General features: G+C 52.2%; 7 protein-coding genes across 7 annotated transcripts; 5 read left to right on the top strand and 2 right to left on the bottom strand.

The window, feature by feature from the left end:
* Positions 1-348: 348 nt before the first annotated feature.
* Positions 349-4,120, bottom strand: M431DRAFT_88092 (hypothetical protein; the record flags this gene model as incomplete). The annotated part of the gene is made up of 2 exons (XM_024923870.1): positions 349-1,490; positions 1,561-4,120. The coding sequence occupies 2 exons, from the start codon at positions 4,118-4,120 to the stop codon at positions 349-351; spliced, it is 3,702 nt and encodes a 1,233-aa protein (XP_024773306.1).
* Positions 4,121-4,769: 649 nt separating this feature from the next.
* M431DRAFT_482506 (hypothetical protein) lies at positions 4,770-5,273 on the top strand (the record flags this gene model as incomplete). The annotated part of the gene is made up of 1 exon (XM_024916045.1): positions 4,770-5,273. The coding sequence occupies one exon, from the start codon at positions 4,770-4,772 to the stop codon at positions 5,271-5,273; it is 504 nt and encodes a 167-aa protein (XP_024773307.1).
* Positions 5,274-5,637: 364 nt separating this feature from the next.
* Positions 5,638-8,042, bottom strand: M431DRAFT_87576 (hypothetical protein; the record flags this gene model as incomplete). Its single annotated transcript, XM_024923813.1, has 3 exons — positions 5,638-6,081; positions 6,159-7,692; positions 7,771-8,042. The coding sequence occupies 3 exons, from the start codon at positions 8,040-8,042 to the stop codon at positions 5,638-5,640; spliced, it is 2,250 nt and encodes a 749-aa protein (XP_024773308.1).
* Positions 8,043-8,542: 500 nt separating this feature from the next.
* On the top strand, positions 8,543-10,390 carry M431DRAFT_482508 (hypothetical protein; the record flags this gene model as incomplete). The annotated part of the gene is made up of 4 exons (XM_024916046.1): positions 8,543-8,545; positions 8,596-8,804; positions 8,880-10,254; positions 10,331-10,390. The coding sequence occupies 4 exons, from the start codon at positions 8,543-8,545 to the stop codon at positions 10,388-10,390; spliced, it is 1,647 nt and encodes a 548-aa protein (XP_024773309.1).
* A 335-nt stretch (positions 10,391-10,725) lies between these two features.
* M431DRAFT_144217 (hypothetical protein) lies at positions 10,726-12,156 on the top strand. Its single transcript, XM_024912672.1, has 2 exons — positions 10,726-10,806; positions 10,841-12,156. Exon 2 carries the CDS (start codon positions 10,868-10,870, stop codon positions 11,906-11,908), a length of 1,041 nt encoding a protein of 346 aa, XP_024773310.1. The 5' UTR covers positions 10,726-10,806; positions 10,841-10,867; the 3' UTR covers positions 11,909-12,156.
* A 1,990-nt stretch (positions 12,157-14,146) lies between these two features.
* Positions 14,147-16,272, top strand: M431DRAFT_88097 (hypothetical protein; the record flags this gene model as incomplete). Its single annotated transcript, XM_024923871.1, has 2 exons — positions 14,147-15,697; positions 15,769-16,272. The coding sequence occupies 2 exons, from the start codon at positions 14,147-14,149 to the stop codon at positions 16,270-16,272; spliced, it is 2,055 nt and encodes a 684-aa protein (XP_024773311.1).
* Positions 16,273-17,164: 892 nt separating this feature from the next.
* On the top strand, positions 17,165-18,277 carry M431DRAFT_86532 (hypothetical protein; the record flags this gene model as incomplete). The annotated part of the gene is made up of 1 exon (XM_024923689.1): positions 17,165-18,277. One exon carries the CDS (start codon positions 17,165-17,167, stop codon positions 18,275-18,277), a length of 1,113 nt encoding a protein of 370 aa, XP_024773312.1.
* Positions 18,278-20,188: the final 1,911 nt, after the last annotated feature.

The following is a 20,188-nucleotide window of genomic DNA, read 5'->3' on the forward strand; positions in this document are numbered from 1 at the left end:
TTATCAAGGTGGGAATAAATGTGAAATAAGACAGATGTATACAGAATAAAGAAACATGTCACGATACCTAGCAGCAGTCACGGAGTACATACAGTACTTAATTTGAAAATCATTGCATTGTATGATTGAAGCTGAAACTAATACAGTAAAAAGAAAGGAAAACAAAATGAAAGAAAATAAAAACAAACGCTTTTATGCTGCTGCCATATGCCATAACAAATACACGACAAAACCCGCTCAGCCATGCGACACACGACAAATATCTCAATTACACAAAGTTTTTTCTCCTTTTTTTTCCCCATCTAAAACCCTTTTCTCTTCTCACCCTTTTCCACCCCTGAATGCCCCTTACAATCCAGCAGGCTCATAATACTCTCTGAATCGATCAGTATTCTCCCACTGGAGGTTGTACACCACATTCCAGCAAGTAAGCAACAACATCGGAAACTTGACCGTCCAATACGCAAGGTACCCATCAGGCAAAGACCCCACGCTGCGCTTCAGCGAGTCCGACATGTCCTCATAATGGTTCCGCTTATTCCGAAGGGCACGCAGCAGATCAAGGAGCTTGTTGCCAGTGTACTTGCGCTGCTTGCCGAGCGAATCGACAAACTCGCGCGTGAGCACCTTCAAAAAGTCTCCTCCAATGACATCCGCGGCATGTCTCTCCAGCTCCATCAGGGCCGGCGACGGGGGGTCGCGGACCTCCTTCTCGAGGGAGTCCGAGACGTCGCAGAGGAAGGCTAGGCGCTTCTTAGGAGACCAGAAGAAAGGGTGAGCCATGACCTCTCGCGAGTCGGGTCTCTGCTTGGGAGCAGCCTGGAGCATCGATGCAATCAGGTCTTTTGCCTCGTAGGCGAAGTCGCCTAAGGAGTCCAAGGGCTCGAGATCATAGATGCCCTTTCGGATATTCACCTCCCGCATATATCTGTCACCGCAATCGAAGGGATGAGACCCGTTGGTCAGCACGTAGAAGAAGACAAGCCCAAGAGAGAAAATGTCAATGGCTCTCGTGGCCCGTCCTCCGTTTGGCGTGGTGGCGTCTCCAACCAGGATGGTGTGCGAGCCACTATGCGTACTACTATCCATGGCCGCAGGATTCTGTCCGTCGTCATCGAGAAGGAGTTCAGGGGCACGCCAACCAGATGTTCCAGCTGCCCGACCTGTCGTTGCTCCAAATGAAGATTGTCGATCCTCCAATTTCTTGCACAGACCAAAGTCAGAGACTAAGAGCCTGGGTCTGCCCTCCTTGTCCAGATTAACCAGGATATTTTGAGGCTTCAAGTCTCGGTGAACAATGCGCAGCGAGTGTAGGTGGCTAATGCCATTGGTGATTTGATACAACACGCCGGGTAGGTCCTTTTGTCCAGCCTTGGCGAGATCGCCAAAGTGACAGGGCTTCTCAATCACGTCTGCCAATGAGGCGGCACAGCGTTCCAGTGCAATGTAAAGGAAGTCACCGCGTTGTACCTGTGAGTAGTATCGGATGACTGCGGACATTTTGTTAGTAACTTGGTGATTGGTGAATAAGAGCTGTCACAGGATAGAGTTAATATTTACCATTGGGGTGATCGTCACTCTCACGCAGCAATTTGGTCTCTCGTGTGGCAATGTCGTAAAACTGTATCGTCATTCTCTTGACGGCAACGTCCCTGCCATCAAACTTGCCTGCAAAGACGACGGTGCCGTTGCTGCCCATGCCAAGCTCCACATCCGTGTCAACTTCGATATTACCCATGCTGATGATGGAGCCAGTGACGGCTTGCATGTCGTTGTAAATGGTCATGACGTCGGGCTCCAGGCTTGGCCGATCGCCAAGCTTCTTTGCATTGCTGACAGCCTCGTCTACCGTCGTGAGATCTGCTTCATCGTCACGCGATTGGGAGCCATCGGCAGGCCGAGCCTTTCTGTGTTTGACACCGCCACGGCGGCCTCTATGAGCCTTCTTCTTCTTCTCGGGCGCAGAACCATTGGAACCATCCTGTGATTGTGTATCCGGAGCAGCAGCATCCACTTGCTTGGCCACTTCCAACTCTTTATCTTCTACTTTATCGCTTGGCTCTAATGACTTGGAAGGATCTTGAGAATCTTTGTCTTTGTCTTTGTCGTCCGCCTTGTTTTCTACCTTTGGTTTAGGCACTTCTTCCACCTTTTCATCTTGAGGTACAGTCCGCAGAGAAGAAAACTCGCCATCTTTGTCATCAGCAGATTCGTTTCCGGCATCAGCATCTAGAAACAAAAAGGGATAAACATCCTTGATTGTACCATGGGTCCTGAATCGGTTATACGATCGCCGAAGCTTCTTTTCATTGTATATCAACGAGCCGATCAAAAAGATGATGAGGACAGGGTTGCTGACGAAGTCGATGACACTGTTGGCAGCACTCTGTGGGAGAGCTTTGACTTTGGTTATAATGGTGGGCTCCTCCGAAACGGTATTTGTCATGGCGTGAGCATTGTTCGAGGCGTTTTCACTTTCTAGGTCGTCGTGATACTCATGATACTCGTTGAAAGGACCATCAGGAAGCGTTTCCTGTTGATCTCGGTCCCCTCTCCGCAAGGGATTCAGAAAGTGTGTGCCCACCAGCGCCTTTGGTAATTCAGAAGCGTTGTTGAGATCCATCTCCCACCAGTCACGTTGCGATATCTGAGCCATTGGGGCATCAATAATCAGCGGATATGCCCGACCAGACAGCGCATACCAACTGCCACCTTCGGTCTGGTTGAGGAAGATGCTGTTGCTCCGCATCTTGGCAATAGTCTCGTCGCGCGTTGGCATGGGAGGCTGAGGGAGAGCAACGAGCTCCGGGTTGCTCTCTACTGTCACTTCCCAAGATCGGCAAACATCGAAAACGCGGGCCACGGGAGACGAAAACTTGTTGCTGAAGAGGGGCATGTCATTATCCGTCCGGGAAGAATCGAATGCATAAACCCTGCCGTCGTGCTGACTGGTGATGTATTGGCCGTCCATGGAGGCATGGTATTGGTGGTAGAGGTCGCTATCAAAAGTGTTTGGTCCCCACTCGGAGTATTTCAAGGTTGCAATGGGTCGGCCATCTCGCCTCTGGATTCCCACCGTGTACTCGGTTCTCCCCAGAGTAATTGTGCCCATGGAACTACACTTTTCGTCAAAGGCATTGGGCCGCAGGCAGCTGTCGCCTTCGTTAACTTGGGATCCACCAGAGCCAAACCACTTGAGGACGTGTCCGGTAGCCGCGTCAAGCGTGACCATGGTCGTCTTCTTGTCTCCGGTATATACGACGGGTGGCTCCTCGCCTGCGTACGGGGCAAGATCTTCCACGAGCCGCTTCATGGTGAACTCAGTTCTAACGAGCCCCGCACCTGAATCTGGAATCCATATATAAAGCCCTCCATCGCGGCTTGGCTCGACGGCCCAGATGTAATGATCCACCGGGTTGTAGTCGTCGTCGAGGACGGAGTTGTTTGTTCGGTAGTGTTTTGTTTCTACCACTGGCTGGTCGACCTCGAGGTGCCAGCGTAACCGACCGGTTTTTCGGTCGCTGGCATAGAGGTCTCCATCGACGGTCGCCAGAAGAACAAAGTCTTCAACTTCCCAGTCCTCCAGACTCCGCGCATTTTGCGGCGATGCCAACCCAGAAGCGCTGGGCCAGTGTTGTCGTGAGGTGTGTGGTGCTCGAACGGACTGAGCCGGAGCTAAAGTTGCGAGGGCGCTCGCATCGCTAGGGACTTTTATGTAGTTTGATTTGTCAGATTCTCTGCTTGGGGATTGATTTCGGTTCTGGGCCTTGTTGGAGTAGTCATAGGGAGCCCGTCGATATTTCTGCTGCTGCGGAGGCAAAGGGGTCGACTGCTGTTCCTGTTGCTTTTGCTTTCTGTTGATGGTGTCGAACTTCGCTTCGGCGTGTACGTCTTGTGCGGCCTGGGCGGCCTGAGCTGAGTACCAACGGTTGCTGGTGTCTTCGGATAGTTTGTCAAGAGGAACATCTCCTCTCTGGGAGTGAATTCGGATTTGTGGCTGCAGAGGCTGCTGCTGAGCATCGGCAAGTTGGAGCCATGGTAAGAGGATAAAGGCAAAAGCTATGAGGAGCTTCTGCTGCTGAGCGGACCATCGTCCTTGACCCGGGGGCCGTCGAATCATGGTTGAGACGAAAGTCGGTTGGCGGACAACGGATCACATGGGGAGCTGCAGGCTAGAGGCTCTACCAAGAGAGAGGTAGAGGCTGTTACGATGCCAGAGGAGCCATTCCCGGCCGGGATGGAAATGGATGGAATCTCGCGTCGTGCCTCAGGGGGGAGGGATTAAGAAAAGCTCGAGGCCCAAAGAGAGGAGGCTGGGCAGGGACCAGTTCCCGCGCGGCAGCCAGGTAGGAAGTCGCCGAAATGACTCGTCGCTCAGATAAAGACAAACTCCAGGATTCGAGAGGGCTCTGCAGCGGTAAATCGAGGCCGTCGTGGGTGATAGTGATGAGGAGCGTGACGCAGGCTGTGGGTTCGATGGCTGTCGGGGTAAGGTAAGGATAGTAGTAGTAGTTTTGTATCCACAGATGAAAATAAATGGACCAAGTCTCTCTTCTTCCCCCTCTCGCTTCCTTTGTGTGTAGTCGTGATACCAGGGATATGCGCGCCTGCGTGATACAAGATTCGGTATCAGTACCAGCACAGCACACAGCACAGCACAGGTTCTGTCTGTCTGTCGATGCTCGTAAAAGGGACTCAGACTCAGGAGAAGGGCGATGAGGAGAGGGAGAGGGAGAGTGGCTCAGATTAGTCCTCCAGAATCATCCAAGATGGTGTGGTGCGGGTTTGTGGGTTGGCCCGACGCTTGGCTGGGTACTTGTACGCGGTGCCAGTCGCTTAGCGAGTTCTCCGCCCATGCCGGTACCGCCTCAGCAGCACATCGGCAGCGGGCCCAGAAGTACCGTGGGCGTATCGGTACGTGTTGGCCAGCAATCCCCACGTACCATCACAAGAAACCCCTTGCCCATCCCGGCTCTCACCAGGGCTGGATCCTCAAACGTGCTCAGCAGCCAATTGCAGAGATTGGTGCGAATAAGAATCACGGCTCGCCCAGAGCTTGCCTTGCATTCCCTGCAGCCCACCAAAAACAACTTGACGCAGGCTGTTTAAAATTGCCGGTCGCGGGCTTACAGTATCCAGTATACGAGAATGTATGTACAGTCCAGGTTCCGGCATACGTGTGCACTTTGGATGGACTGTGTATTACGAAGCACACACGCACGCTTGCGGAATTGATGGAACAAAGCAAAGCATCCAGACTCTCAACGCACTGACTCACTTGACTAAAATGCTGGGTATGATACAGTAGTGGATGGCGCGGTAGGTAGATGGGCCAGATGCTGGGCTGCCGCGCTTTTTGCCTCCCCCTGGGGCTAGAGGAAAATACAAGAAGCAGATAAAAGAAAATCACAGCATCAGTTAAGAAAAGAATGCAAGCATGAAACAAGGTTAAGAAGCATCAACGTTGGTGGTGGCAGTGGTGAGCAAGCCAAAAAGCAAAAAGTAGCTTCTTCTTCAAAACACTTGTCATTATTTGTGCCAATTTTCCGTAAAAAAATCCGGTGGAAATCTACCCATACATACGCGCAAAGCACTCCCGGAATGCCCATGCTAGACAAAAGAGAGAGACCAAGCCATCTACCCTATCACCTCCTCGCTCTCCTCCAACACATCCTCCACAATCTCCTCAATCACCCGATCGCTCTCGATGCTTCCTCCTTCGGTGCCCTCCATCTCCTTGGTCTTTGCCTCTAGCAGGGCGGCGTGTGGATCCAATGGGAGACCCAAAACTTCCCGCTCTTCCACCACTTCGGCCTCGATCTCCGCACGCCAAGCATGCCACTCGTCCAGGACGCGGCGACGGGCCTCGACAACTGCGAGGTCGGCTGACGCACCGCGGTCGGCGTCTTCCTGCTCGAATACTCTGCTGTACTCACGCAGGTTCTTGCGGATCTGCTTCTGCTCGTCTTTTGACAGCAGTGTCGGCGGTCGAGGCCGCCAAGCAAACTGCTTGAACTTTTCAACGGGCTCCTCGCGCAGGGCCTCACCCTTGAAGTCGTAGATGTGGTATCCATTTTCCATCTGTGATATTCGTTAGTCAGTTCATGCACAAAAAAAAATTACAAGTTACACCTTGTGTGGACACGATAATAACGTACCGCATGCTTCCATGCTGATGCCCACGTGGCGACGAATCGGCCTGAGGGATCCCACTCCACATCTGTAACGCCGTAGTGATCAGCTGTGTTCATGAGCTGCAGGTTAGCAGTCAGGTCCTTTGCTGACTCGGGCTTCTCGCCCTCAAAGTCGACGTCGTAAAAGTCGAGGTCGGAGCTCTGCTGGTTGGCGATGGTGGCAATGACAACAAATCGGCCCTTTGGTGACCAGTAAATGGCATTGCTGTTCTTCTTGTCCAGAGTGCGCAGCAGCTTGAAGTTGCCGGCATAGGGACCCTTGGACTTTTCGGGGCAGAAGAAGGAGACGGATGTCTTAGGAGGGACGGCGGTAGGGCCGACGGGCTCTGTGGTGGTGATGAGAGCAAACCTATCGCCCTTGGGCTCCCATGCAAAGTTGATGACGGTGTCCTTGATAGTATCAACGACCTCGACAGGGATACCCTTCTCCTTGACACGGAAGATCTCCAAAGTCGTAGCCTGTGACTTCTTTGACTTGGAGTGTCGGTCAACCTTGACACACAGGTAGGCGGCATCCGACTGCCAGTGCAGCTTGGCGTCGCTGACGTTGAATAGGTTGAGACTTCGCACAACCTCCTTGGAGGGGATGCTCATCATGCCGACCTTGGCGGGGTTGCTGCCAGTTCCGGGCTGCCAGAATGTGAAGAGCTGCTCATATGTCTTGATACCCTCACGCTGGGGTGTTGCGGGGGCCCAGTCAAAGTCAACCACGCCTTCAATCTTGATGCTGGTCTTGTCGAGGAGGTTCATTCGAGGGAGCTCGTAGACGGAGATGGAGGCACCGGGCGTCAGACGAGCAACATACTTGTCGTCCGCGGACCACTTGAACGCAGGCCACTGCATCTTTGGGGGAGGCTTGCCCTCCTCACCCTTGGGGGCATCCAGGTTGGCGAATGATCGGAGAGGCGTAGCGGTCTCAATGTCCCAGATGACATAGTTCTTGCCCTCGTCGTCAACGGACAGCGCAGGGTGGCCAGTCTCGGGGATTGAGATGGGTCTGTTAGACCAGGTAACAATGTACTTTTCATTCGGGGAGAAGGCGACCAGGTTAACAAAGGGATGAGCAAATCTGGCGGCACGAGACCAAGATGCACCAGCCCACAGCTGAACACCCTGCTGGTGGACTGAAGTCAGGTAAGTGCCCAGAGGTGACCACTGGAGGAAAGCCTCAGTCCAGTGCTGGCGATCGACAATGTTCTCGGGCTGGTCCTTTTCGTTGTTCCAGAAGACGCCGACGGATTCGCCACGGTACATGACAAACTGGTCTCGGCCACGGCCAGAGGGGTCCTTCAGCCACCATCTCAAGTGCTCCTTCTCGGTGAACTCTTCGATAACGGGGGGGACGTATTTCTCGTCAACTCGTCCTTCTCGGCCATATCGCTCAATGTCGGTAATCTTGTTGACGCGCAGCGAGTGCTTCTTGTCCAGGGGAACGCCATCCAGCTGGCGGGTAGCGGCAGCGGCCTCAGCAGCTGAGGAATATTCGACAAACGCAAAGCTAAATCCACCCAAACCAACTGTCAAAAACCAAGTCCCAGAACCAAAAAAACGAAAGTAAACAAAAGGCCCTGCTTACCGCATCGACTTTCCATCGTCGCCCATGGGCATGTGGATCAGCTCCTCCTTGGTCTTGCCAACAGTGTTGAGCTTCTTCAGCAAGAATTTCACCAGCTTTGGCTTCTGATCCTCCGTGACCTCGGGAAGGCCATCGATGACTACAAAGGTGTCATAGCCCAGCTCCAGCTGGACCTCGAACTTCTCGCGCAGGTCAGAGATGTCAATCTCATCTTCGTTAAACTCGTCGTCGTCGAGGTCAGCCTCGCGCAGCTGGTCGAATGAGGGCGCCATGATGGGAGGAGGGGTGCCGAGTTTGCCCCGCTTCGGCGCGGCAAAAGAGGAAGATTGGGAGACGGCTCAGGGGCTTCGTTTTTGAATCTCCAAGAGAGGAGTATCGACAAGAGATTCTGGCGTTCGGCCGGTGCGTTCGAAGCGCAGGGCGTGGGTGTTTGGCGCAGCGAGCGACGGCGGGACTGCGAACGTGGATTTTTTTGGCGGCGATACCCGAACCACAGCACAAATTTGTTGTTCTAACTTTGAACAAAGTGTGCGGCGGAGAAGCGATGTTCCTGAGCCGCGAATTCTCCGACAGAGGGGCAAGTCACGTGGCCGCGTCTTTGCATGGTGGGGGTTTTTTGAGATGGCGCTTTGCAGGTAAAGGAGAGCTCGGCGGCGTCGTCAGGAAAAACAGGCACCAAGGAGTGCTTCTCTTCAGCTTGCAGGCCAGCCCGATATAGCCTCCTTTTACGTTCCATTGTATCTTATCTTTCGGTTGTCACCAGCAGTTCATCATGGTATGTCTCACTATCACTGTCACTGTCTTTTACACGGCTTTCATCGCCAGCTCTCTTCTGTTGCCCAACTATACTTACCTCTGCTAACAATCGCCCCCGCCATACAGTCGTTCTACCCGACCCAAATTTTCGAGGAGGGCACCATTGAGGAAAAGGGCGAGAATGCGCGTCTGGCTGCCTTTGTCGGTGCCATCGCCGTCGGTGATTTGGTCAAGAGCACTCTTGGTCCCAAAGGCATGGACAAGATCCTTCAATCTGCGTGAGTGCCCGTCCATTACAAATCCCCAGACAGCCCCTCAGCCCCTGACTTGGCCTGACCCGTCCTTCTATCTAGTTCCACCGGCGATATCATGGTAACAAACGACGGTGCCACGATCCTCAAGTCAATAGCCCTCGACAACGCCGCCGCCAAAGTGCTGGTCAACATTTCAAAGGTTCAGGATGACGAAGTCGGTGACGGCACCACATCGGTTGCTGTGTTGGCGGCTGAGCTCCTGAGAGAGGCCGAGAAGCTGGTTGACAAGAAGATTCACCCTCAGACAATCATTGAGGGCTATCGGATAGCCAGCCAGGCTGCTCTCAAGGCCCTTGAGGAGTCTGCCGTGGACCACAGCAAGAGCCCTGAGGCCTTCCGAAAGGACCTCGTTGCCATTGCGCGAACAACCCTCAGCTCCAAGGTTCTGTCGCAGGACCGAGACCACTTCTCCCAGCTTGCCGTCGATGCGATCCTCCGTCTGAAGAAATCATCCGACCTTAGCCATATCCAGATCATCAAGAAGGCCGGAGGAAAGCTGAGCGACTCCTACCTGGATGAGGGTTTCATCCTGGACAAGAAGATTGGTGTAAACCAGCCCAAGAGGCTGGAGAAGGCAAAGATCCTGGTCGCAAACACATCAATGGACACAGACAAGGTCAAGATCTTCGGTGCCCGAGTCAAGGTCGGCTCAACTGGAAAGCTGGCAGAGCTGGAAAAGGCCGAAAAGGACAAGATGAAGGCCAAGGTGGAGAAGATCAAGGCTCACGGCATCAACTGCTTCATCAACCGCCAGCTCATCTACAACTGGCCCGAGCAGCTCTTTACCGACGCCGGAATCATGTCTATCGAGCACGCCGACTTTGATGGCATTGAGCGACTGGCACTGGTGACTGGAGGCGAGATTGCCTCCACCTTTGATCACCCCGAACAGATCAAGCTTGGCCAGTGCGACTTGATCGAAGAGGTCATCATTGGCGAGGATACGCTGATCAAATTCTCTGGTGTGGCTGCCGGCGAGGCATGCACAATTGTGCTGCGTGGGGCTACAGAACAGTTGCTCGACGAGGCCGAGCGAAGTCTACACGACGCATTGGCTGTGCTGTCGCAAACTGTTATTGAGCCCAGGACAACACTGGGAGGTGGATGCGCGGAGATGGTCATGGCCAAGGCTGTTGAGGGTGCGGCCACACGGATTGAGGGTAAGAAGCAGGTTGCCGTCTCCAGCTTTGCAATTGCCCTCCGACAGCTACCCACGATTCTGGCCGACAATGCTGGATTGGACTCCGGCGAGCTGGTTGCACGCCTGCGAAAGGCCATTTATGACGGTCTGACCACGTATGGTCTTGACCTGATGACTCCCGGTGGTGGCATTGCGGATATGCGTGAGGTTGGCGTGGTTGAGAGCTACAAGCTGAAGAAGGCGGTTGTGTCATCTGCCAGTGAGGCAGCAGAGGTAAGACAGTCTTTTCCCATTCCCCCGGACACCATGGGTACCCTTATACGGCAACGTGCTAACACCCACGATGCAGCTTCTCCTGAGAGTCGACGACATTATTCGGGCGGCCCCACGGAGACGAGAGCGCATGTAAGAGGATGGGAGAGTTGGAAAAATAAGCAAAAAGTTCAGGCGCCACGGATCTCGACGAGATAGAAGCTTAATGTGGATTGTAGCGATACCATAGACGCATGAACATGGACTGACAAAATACAATGCCATGAACAAAAACCCTTTGTGTTGTATTTGGTAAATAATTAACATATGGCTTGTAGTGCTGGATTGAATGGTAGGGTAGGTGTCACATAATTGCAGGCGTCAACTTCAAGGCACGAATCTGGTGGCGTGGCTCAAGATTCACTTCTTCCTCACTTTTTAACCAACATTTCGGTGGCCATACTATGTTATCTACCCTGTCTTCTCTCTTGCTCTACATTCCACTTGACAAAGATTCTTTTATGTGCATTCTTTCTCGTCAATCATCGCACGAATATCCAACTAAAGGTTAACGTAGAGAGCTCTTTTGCTATTTATTCACGTGTAGAGCAACAAAACAGCAACCAAAAGACACATGAAGATGGCAAATTCAACCAACGACGTCATATCTATCGAATCATCCGATAGCGACTCAGACTGCCAAATTGTGGAAGTCATTCCATCGCCTCCTAAGCAAGGCAAGAACAAGCCGAGATGGCGGAACAAGCTTTCCAGCAAGACACAAACGAGAAGCAGAGAAATGACGATGCACCAACTAGACAAAGTCGTTTATGAGGATCGTCCCAACATGTCATTAGCATCCAAAGAATTCGCAGAGCTCCTGAGCGTGGATTTGACGGCAGCGGATTGTGGCCTCCAGGGTACGAACTCCAAGACGGATCATTTGCCTGATATAGAGTCAAACGATGCCGATGCGGTGCCGCATGTTGATCTGGAGGATCCTTTCTCTGTTCAACGGTACATTAATGACGATTCGGAAGTAGCGAGCATTTCATTTCCACGCTTGACGCAAAGTGTGGAATGGAAACAAGAACCTCATTTCAAAGATGTCGATGAAGATGAAGATGAAGATGACCAACGGAATACTCGTTCTAGGTCTGGCTCCACGGCGACTCTCGACTTTCCCCCCGAGCGGGAAAGCTACAGCGACTCGGATAAAGATATGCATGAGGTTGTTGGGATATTTGACGAAGCGTCCGAATCAACAGGGTTGACTGATAAAAGAAACTGTGCGACGTTGGAGGCTGGTACTATGAGAATGATACTGCATAACACTGGTTACCTTACGCCAACTGAGGAAGCTTCTTCAGAGAGGTCGGATCCGATTATCTCGAAGATGGAACTCCAGGATGAGGAAAGGGCTTTTGAAGGGGATTCGTCAATTGGGCCGCTGAATGCTACACTGCCGCCTCACAAAGAAGCATCCAAATCCGGTCATCAACTTCCCCAGGCAGGCAGATGGGACTCAGTCGTCAACGTCGCTGCTTTCAAAGCTCTACCAGGTCCATTGTTTACTCGGCCTAAACAGATACTTGACGTGGTTACATACGAGTCCATGATGGAAGAGAGGGCAGCGAAGGAGGCGAAGGAGGGGAGAGGAGAGAAGATGCAATAGTGTAGTATCCCGTTGACTTGAGTTTGTTGGAGTTTGTAGTTGTATGTAACACAGATGGTTTAGCATTACCATCAGGTGGCAAAGACAAAATTGGGAGCAGGAGGATAGTGTTATGTATAGACCATGGATATTTACAATACAGGGCACTGAGGAGATTCGCCGTCCTACATTGAGGTGTGAAGTCGTGCTATACCTCTTGAGCTCTGGTCCCTTTTTGAATATGGAATATGGAGCATCTACTGCTAAGCAAAATAGAATTTCTCACAATCCACTTATATGTACATGTAAGCCGGCATCGCCTCACCATGAAGGGGCTGCTTCTCAGCCATTCCCTTGTGGGGGCGACCAGGACTATTTATTTCCCAAGCAAGGGACTGTGGACGTTCTGAGAGGATCTAGAACGTGAATTGGCCCGGAGCCACGATGAAGACATTGCAGACAATAATAAGAATCAATCAACAGATGGATATTAATAGCAATATGGCATGTATGTCCTGGCATGTCTTTGATATGCAATTGGTGGTACATGAATCTGCAAGACCAGACATGTCATAATCTAAAGGTGCTATTCTTAGGCAGCCGAGAGTCTGCAGACAAGCGAAAGGGAGCTATAGCAATTTAGAATTCGCCTCGATGAAAACGTACAAGGGAGAGCCATGTGGGATTTGTGTCGCGCCGGCGGTGAAGCTATTCTGGTTCCTGGTAGGGCTGACTGTATACATGTAAGTTGGGATAGTTTTGAAGTTGGTTGCGTCTGACTACAACAGGTAAAGATAGTAGTGAAGCAGATTGAGCACTGCTTGTACAGTTACAGTCCGTCTTAAGCTCTGCTGATAGCGGTTGATACAGAGCGGCAAGGATCAAAGTTGCACAGTCTTGCTCGGCCCCCGAACCAGCCGAGATTGAACTTCATCTCCACTTGGTCAGGGGCTTGCTGATGCGACACTGTGGTGCGGCCGCGAGATTGCAACCACACGTACAGTGGGAGGATTGATAGATAGCTAGGAGGGCCCTGGGCTAGTTGTTTGAGAGGATGGGAGTGCTGAATTGGACATTGGTGCGTGTCAGATACATTGCAGACTTGATGCTTGTATCTTGACTAACAAGACAAGCTCATGTGAATGGTGCAACAACAGCATGAGGTAACACAACACAACACAGCATATCCTTTCCTCTCTCGGGAAATACAAGCAGGAGCACACACACACACACACACACACACCATCCCGCTCGGTACTTAGCAACTGTAGATAAGGTAACCGAAGACTTAACGTCAGACATACGCACGCAGTCTTACTGGCCGTTGTAGCTGCAGCATCACCATCTGCATGCGTCTGTCCAGGTTCTGGCTTAGTTCGTCCACAGGCGACTCCGCCCTGAACGCGATCAAGTACAAGCCGCGCTTGTATCGGCTACAACGCACAATTGGAAACGGGGCTAGCACAGACACAATGCAGCGCCTGATTGCACAGCAAGCCTTGCCCTGAAAATACAAAAATACAGCACTGCAGCAAGAAAAGAAGGGGGGTCGCTAGCCTTGCCAGATGCTCACGGCCCAGGTACCCTGTACCAGCTCCTAGATAATTGCACATGTACCCAATCCCTCCTTGTTTGAAGCATCGATTTGGCGCCTCCTTGGCTCGTCATTCCCTCGATCCTCCGCAATTCTGCATCTTCTCTCGTCCTTTTTTTTTTCTAGATTCCTTCTTCAGCTTCTTTTTTCTGTATCCCTTCCACACTCGTTAGATCAAACATTGAAGCTGAGAGCTTTCAGTCGTTTTGCCTCTAGTATTCTTTGCTTTTGATTCTTCGTTTTTCTCTCTCTTTTCTTCTCACACTCATTTTCGTCGTCTCTTCTTTTTTTGCTCAATTTACTACTGTACAGCCCCGACCTCTCGACCCTGCGAGGATCAACGCTGTTTCAAATCTCGAGACATCTCTTGTTGACAGTACCGATCACACCCGCGAAAGAGCATCAACTCTATCTCACGGGACGGCATAGACAAACAACGACGATCCGTCGTCTTCTCTCTCTACTGCCGCCTCCCCACCCCCCATCCGACTTCTCTATCCTCTTCCCACCGCAGGCGAAACGGACGCAGGGCAGCTGGTTGCCCTGTTGATGCAGCAATGATTCGTGATCATGGCGTTGGAATTGGCATCATCAACGGTGGCTTGGAAACGGCCGCTAACCACGCCACGATCCATGGCCACGCGAGCCCGGATTCTCCTCCCGGCATGACCACGTCCAAGAGCTCCAAGTCGTCCTCGTTCCATTCGCTCAACAGCGACGACGCCAGCGTCCTGTCCGACGTCGGCCACTTTGAGGACATTGGCCTCAACGACGACGGTGTCACCCCAAAGGCTGCGTTACACAAGGCTCGCGGGCCTCGAGATCTTGCCTCTGCCAAGCGGGCGCCGCGCTCGAAGCGGTCGTTTCCCAACCTCCACGGCACTGCGGCGGCATCGAATCCCCGGAGCACTTCTCTTTCGTCCTTTGCCGATCCGCGACCCGCGACTCTCACCAAGGGATACTCGACATCGTCCGTCCCTCAGTCTCGCCGCCATCGCAGCACCAGCCCGGGCCTGACGCCAGACCCTCGCGACCCAAGTCTCGCCGGCAAGCCGCGACGGGGCAGCTGGCAGGTTAGCCGCGACCGCAAGTCCATCTCAGAGCTTGAGCAGGAGTGTGACGACGATGACGATGATGACGACGACATTCCCGACGGCCTGTTTCTCGACAACGTGCCCATTTCCCCGCGCCCACAGAGTGAGCGACCTGCCAGCCGGCCGCAGTCCATAAAGTCCGTGTCTCCATCGCCTGACCGCCGACGCAACAACCGAGTTCGCAGTGTTGGCAATGGCACGCCTCCCGTCGCCCAAGCGCAGGGCTCATTGCGATCGCCAAGCTGGAAAACCGATGGCGATAGGCCGCCCCCGAGCCCTCTCCGAGGCAAAGCCCGCAGCTGGACCATTGCGCTTGCAGACTTGAATGCTGATACAAAAGACCTTGTGGAAAAGCTGGAGGAGCACGCCGACGAGATGCATGAAATCGAAGCCAAGAAACATGGTGCACGACCCAATACGTGGAACCCGAACCAGTCGGCGAAGATGGAGTACGAGAAGAAACAGCGAGTCAAGTCGTCCTTTGCAGAGCTCCCACCACTGCGCCGCTCCAACATCATGATTGACCCGCTCCCCATTTCCAAGGAGAAGGAGGCGGTCCTGAGCCGTACTCGACCGTCGTGGCTGCCGCCCAAAGATCCCGCCGAAGAGCGACGCCATCTCCGTGAGTATCAGAAGATGATGATTGCCAGTGTCAAGGCGGAGGAGCGCCGTGAAGCAGCGCGAAAGAACAAGGTCGACGCACGGGACAACAATGCGGACAGGGCCATGCACATCTGGGAGGACGATATTCTTCCTCGATGGAACCGAGCTATACGTGAAAAGGCAACGAGGGAGCTATGGTGGAAGGGAGTGGCTCCTCGCAGTCGGAGATCCGTATGGGCAAAGGCCATTGGAAACGAGCTTGGCCTGACCGAGGCATCTTTCAAAGCAGCTTTGACCAGATCAGAAGAGCTGGAGCAGAGAGTCAAGACGGACAGGGGCGATGCAGAGGACTTACGGCGCGTCAAGTGGTTTGAGCAAATCCGCAAAGACGTCGCCGAGAAGACGTGGAGGGAGCTTCGAATCTTTGAAGTGACTGGCCCGCTTCACCAGGGCCTGGTAGATGTGCTGAGAGCATATGCCATGTACAGGAACGACATTGGCTATGTGTCAGGATGTAACGTGAGTAATGTCTTTTCTTTTAATCTTTCTGCCCGTGCCATGCAACGCTAACTCATACATGACGAAAACAGACCATAGCCGCGCTGCTCCTCCTTAATCTACCAAATCCCGAAACCGCATTCATCGCGCTGGCCAACGTCCTCAACCGACCTCTACCGCTATCCTTTTACACTTTTGACCGCGGCGCGCAAGCATCAGCATTCCACCTCGTGCATGACACACTCAAGATCAAGTCAAGTTCCCTCTATGAGCACTTGACCAAGACAGTGCCGGGCGTCCAGCTTGATCAGTATCTTACCAACATTTTCACCAACCTCTTTACAGCGCATTTGGCCATTGACGAAGCAGCAAGGCTCTGGGATGTTTACGTCTTTGAGGGTGACACACTCCTGGTTCGGGCAGCTGTTGCCATTCTCCTCAACCGAGAGATGGACTTGATGGGAAGCAAGACTGCGGAAGAAGTCAAAGCCGTCTTGTCCAGAACCAGCGCAGGCGCCTCATCGACGCGAGCATTGAGCGAAGTCGGCGCCGAAGATCGATTCATGCAAAGCGTCCGCGATGCCGGAAAACACTAAGCGATCGCTTCATTTTCATTTATTTCCTCCTCTTTTCATATAAAACATGAGCGAAGCAGTGGGCTTCTCTTCTTCATGTTATTTTGCATATCAACTCACTATCTAGGGGCCTCACCTCCCCCCAGACATATTGATGCCCACGACATTTTTGGTCTGATTCCCGGGTGGTAATGTATATCAAGACATAGAAACGGAGATAAGGGTTGGCTACGTGAGGTTGGGCGTTGGTCAGGTTACAGTTTTGGGAGCCCCTGGTTGAGCAACGCTGAGCACGTTTTTCTCTTTTTTATTGTTGCTTTTCTCTTCGTTCTTCGTTCTTCTTTTTTTGCTATTTTGAGAAAGAAAATTGGCGTGAAATTTATATCAAAGCTTAAGCGAGCAAGGGATTTATCATATGGGCACGACTGGAGCTGGCCAATCTTAATCCGTATTATTAGTGTCTATTCAGTCTTTGCTTTAGAGAAGCGGACAAAATTGACTTGTATTTGGGTTTCCAACTCTGGTGTTTTTGTATTTTTGTTTCACCCCGTCTGTATTAAACTACAATAATAGCTAAGTATACCCATACGAAAGACAGACATTCACAAAATACATGCAAATGCAAATAAGCTCATTTTTATGCTTGGGCTCTTGTGCAGATGATCAACTCGATGAGGTGAGGTTGACGGAATCAGAGTCACGTGCGCGGAATGTGTGGGCTTTTACGTCAACGCTCCGTCAACCGCGACAAACTGGCGTCACGATTGCTGGGACTGGACAAAAATAGCCCTACACACTCGCTTTACAACAACCTGCCTCGCCCATTCTCTTTGCTTCTGGCATCAAGTGTCTTGTACAGACATCTTACGATCAATCAAACAATTACAACAGCTTGATACCGAACAACTGCTCCATGCCTTCTGGGTACAAACATGGAGACACTCCGGCAAAGGCCATGGTGCGAGGCACCATTTCCTATCTCGAATCCCAGGGGCTACCGGTGAACAAGTCTGCCATCTTCCGCCACTTTGACTTGTCCCGATCTCAGGGCTATGCGGCCCTCCATGCGTCACCAACGCCCAAGAGCGACGACCCGGAGTGGGGAGAGACGCGAGGCCGGCCCAGCAAGATTGCCGACTCGGACCTGCAAAAGATGGAGCAGATCCTGTGGGATGAAAAGTATGAGGATGTGAGCCTTAACTGGAGCGGCCTAGCTAAAGAGGCTGGTTTGGAGATGAATTGCAACCGGCGGACGCTGCACCGAGCCATGGGGACGTTGGGGTATCGCCGGTGCCTCGTCTGTGGGCGGATTCACACGCATAAGCGGCATCGGGAGAAGCGTTGTGACTTTGCGAGAAAGGCCCTGAGGGCGTATCCCGTCAAGGAGGACTGGCGCCGCGTCCGGTTCAGCGGAGAGCTGCACTTTGGCTTTGGTCTCGACGGGAAGATGCGCCTCACTCCTCGAAGCGGCGAGAAGCTGTGCAGCGGGTGCGAGCAGGAGCCGGGCAACGTGTGGCCGCGGGACGTCAGGCGCTTGCACGCGTGGGCGGCGGTGGGCTACGGCTTCAAGAGCGAGCTTGTGTTTTACGACTCGTCCACCAGCCCCAAGGGAAACGGCGCCATGTCCATGGCCGACTACTGCGATAAAGTGCTCGACAAGGTGGTCAAGCCGTGGCTCACTGCCTCGGGACCCAATTCGTTTGTGCTGGAGGAGGACGCGGATGTGTTTGCCCACGGGAGCGCGAGCAAGATTAATCTCGCCCAGCAGTGGAAGGACACGCACGGGCTGCGGTGCACGTTTAGTTGTGGTGAGAGCCCTGACCTGAGCCCGCTGGATTCTTTGTGGCCGCCGAACAAGCAGTGGACGTCGGAGCTGTTGAAGGACTGGGAGGACGAGACGCTGAAGCAGGCGGCGAGGGAGGCGTGGGCGGGGTTGGGTCAGGAGAGGGTGAATATGTGGGTGGATGCGATGCCGCAGAGGTTGCAGATGGTGGTGGAACTGGATGGCCGGATGGTGTCGTGGTGAGTGAGGCTGTCCAAGGTGAGGAGTTTCGGATTGTACTCGGAACTTCGGGTTTGTGGTTCCTGGGCTGAGCTCGGAATGGTGGGCTGGAGATGATGAGTTTTTTTTTTCTCTATGCGGAGATTTGAAGCGTTCTTCTTTGTGATTTCTTTGGTTTGGATTGATTCATGCTGTTTACATGGCGTGGCGTACGGGGCTAGTATAAATGTCTAGCAGGATATGATGATGATGGCATGGAGCATGGAGCTTGGAGCTTGGAATGAGAATACGCATTATGGGTATGATGATGGATTGGATGGTTGGACTTGGGGATTATACATATGGGTTTAGGAGAATAATATTATTCAAGGTTAACTTTTGCGTTGAAAGCAGTGGAATTGGGCAGTTTTGATCTCTTTTGCCAGAAATATCAACGAGGCAATTCTATCTAGGAGTAATGACTTGAGAACTGCATCTTCTTGCAAGTCTGCTAACACATGCACCATATCGGTATTAAACAGTAAGGAAGTACCTCTCAATCAATACCCACATTGAACTTGGCATACCTATGTCGGTATGCCTCAAGGTCTATCAATCTACTGCACAGGCTCAAAGAATTATATCAGATCTACGCAACATTCGTCGGCTACCACACAGCCTCAAATTGGTAATTATCAGATATAAGCAGTATTGGTCAGACTGCATATCCTCCACACACCTTCTCCTCTAGGTAATAGATCAAGAGACTCGGTTACATGCTAGATTAGGCGGCAACATACGATGTGGCATTCCAGAGCCTAATCCAGAACACCTGATGCCATCAATTGTGCCTGTATCAAGTGGGCATACGGAATTATCAGCAAATAGTTCGCTTACACACAACATCGAAGCCACTGGCGACAACACAGTGCACACAACGAAACAAGTATTCATCAATTCACACTGTACCTTACGAGCAAATCCCACCAATGACAACCGCCGCAATTACTAAGCTCGGCAAGGGGGGCGGCAAAAAAGCACGTGGGGTTTTTTTCTTTTTCTTTTTCTTTTTGCGGCGAATCGGGGTGCCCCACGCCAGATCGACGGGCAGGGAAAGGGGACCCTGGGCGGGTTTATGTGGCCCCTCAACAAAATTCCCAACAGATGTGGGGGAGGAAGAAAGAGAGACAGTTGAGTGTTACGGTACGTGCCCTGTGAGACTTGAGACTTTGCTTGGGATGGGCAGATGGCCAGATGATTGCAGGTTTTCTTAGTTGGTTGGCTGCGGTTCTGCAGAGAACATGAATGCTGGATGTGAGACAGTTGGAGAATCACTTGTGGGAAGTATTATGCTGTGATGAAGAGGCAAAAAGAAGAGTGTCAGTACCGGTACCTGTATCTACATGTACGGGATTTATTCCCCAGAGAGGCATGTATACATCAGGTAGCAAGAAAATTGCCTCGCCGCCACCTACCTGTACGAGTATTTGCCTGTTCTATACCATTTCCACGGCCCAATGGAACAAGAACAACGAGTCGGGGTGAGAAAAAGAATAACATGCTCACGAACTTGCTCGTCTCTCACTCTCCCTGCTCCATCCAGAGAGCCATAAACATATTTGCCCTCTTTTTTTTTTTGTTGGACTCGATGATCTGATCTTGTTGCGTGACTTGAAGGAATGACACCAGACGGCAGTGTGAGATGCCGAAGCGGGCCAGGGCGGACAGCAGACCATGAGGAGAGGTGGTTGAACAGCGGAGAGGCGGAGGGGGGGAATGGCTTCAGGATTTCAATTTCACATGTTCCGAGGCTTGGAACTTAAGACTTTGTTTTTAAGCGTTTTATAGGGACGACGAAAAGCTGGGGTGTGGTAGAGTAAGCCTGATGTGATGCGAACCCTTTGCATGAAGCATGCTGGGATCGGGGAGAAAGGGCGTAAACAGTAGCAGTTCTAA

The sequence above is a fragment of the Trichoderma harzianum genome, assembly GCF_003025095.1.
Source record: "Trichoderma harzianum CBS 226.95 unplaced genomic scaffold M431scaffold_7, whole genome shotgun sequence".
NCBI lineage: Eukaryota > Fungi > Ascomycota > Sordariomycetes > Hypocreales > Hypocreaceae > Trichoderma > Trichoderma harzianum.

Bases quoted from the DNA above. Each gene is read 5' to 3' on its own strand.
- M431DRAFT_144217 (XM_024912672.1), top strand. From the start codon at position 10,868: ATGAAGATGGCAAATTCAACCAACGACGTCATATCTATCGAATCATCC.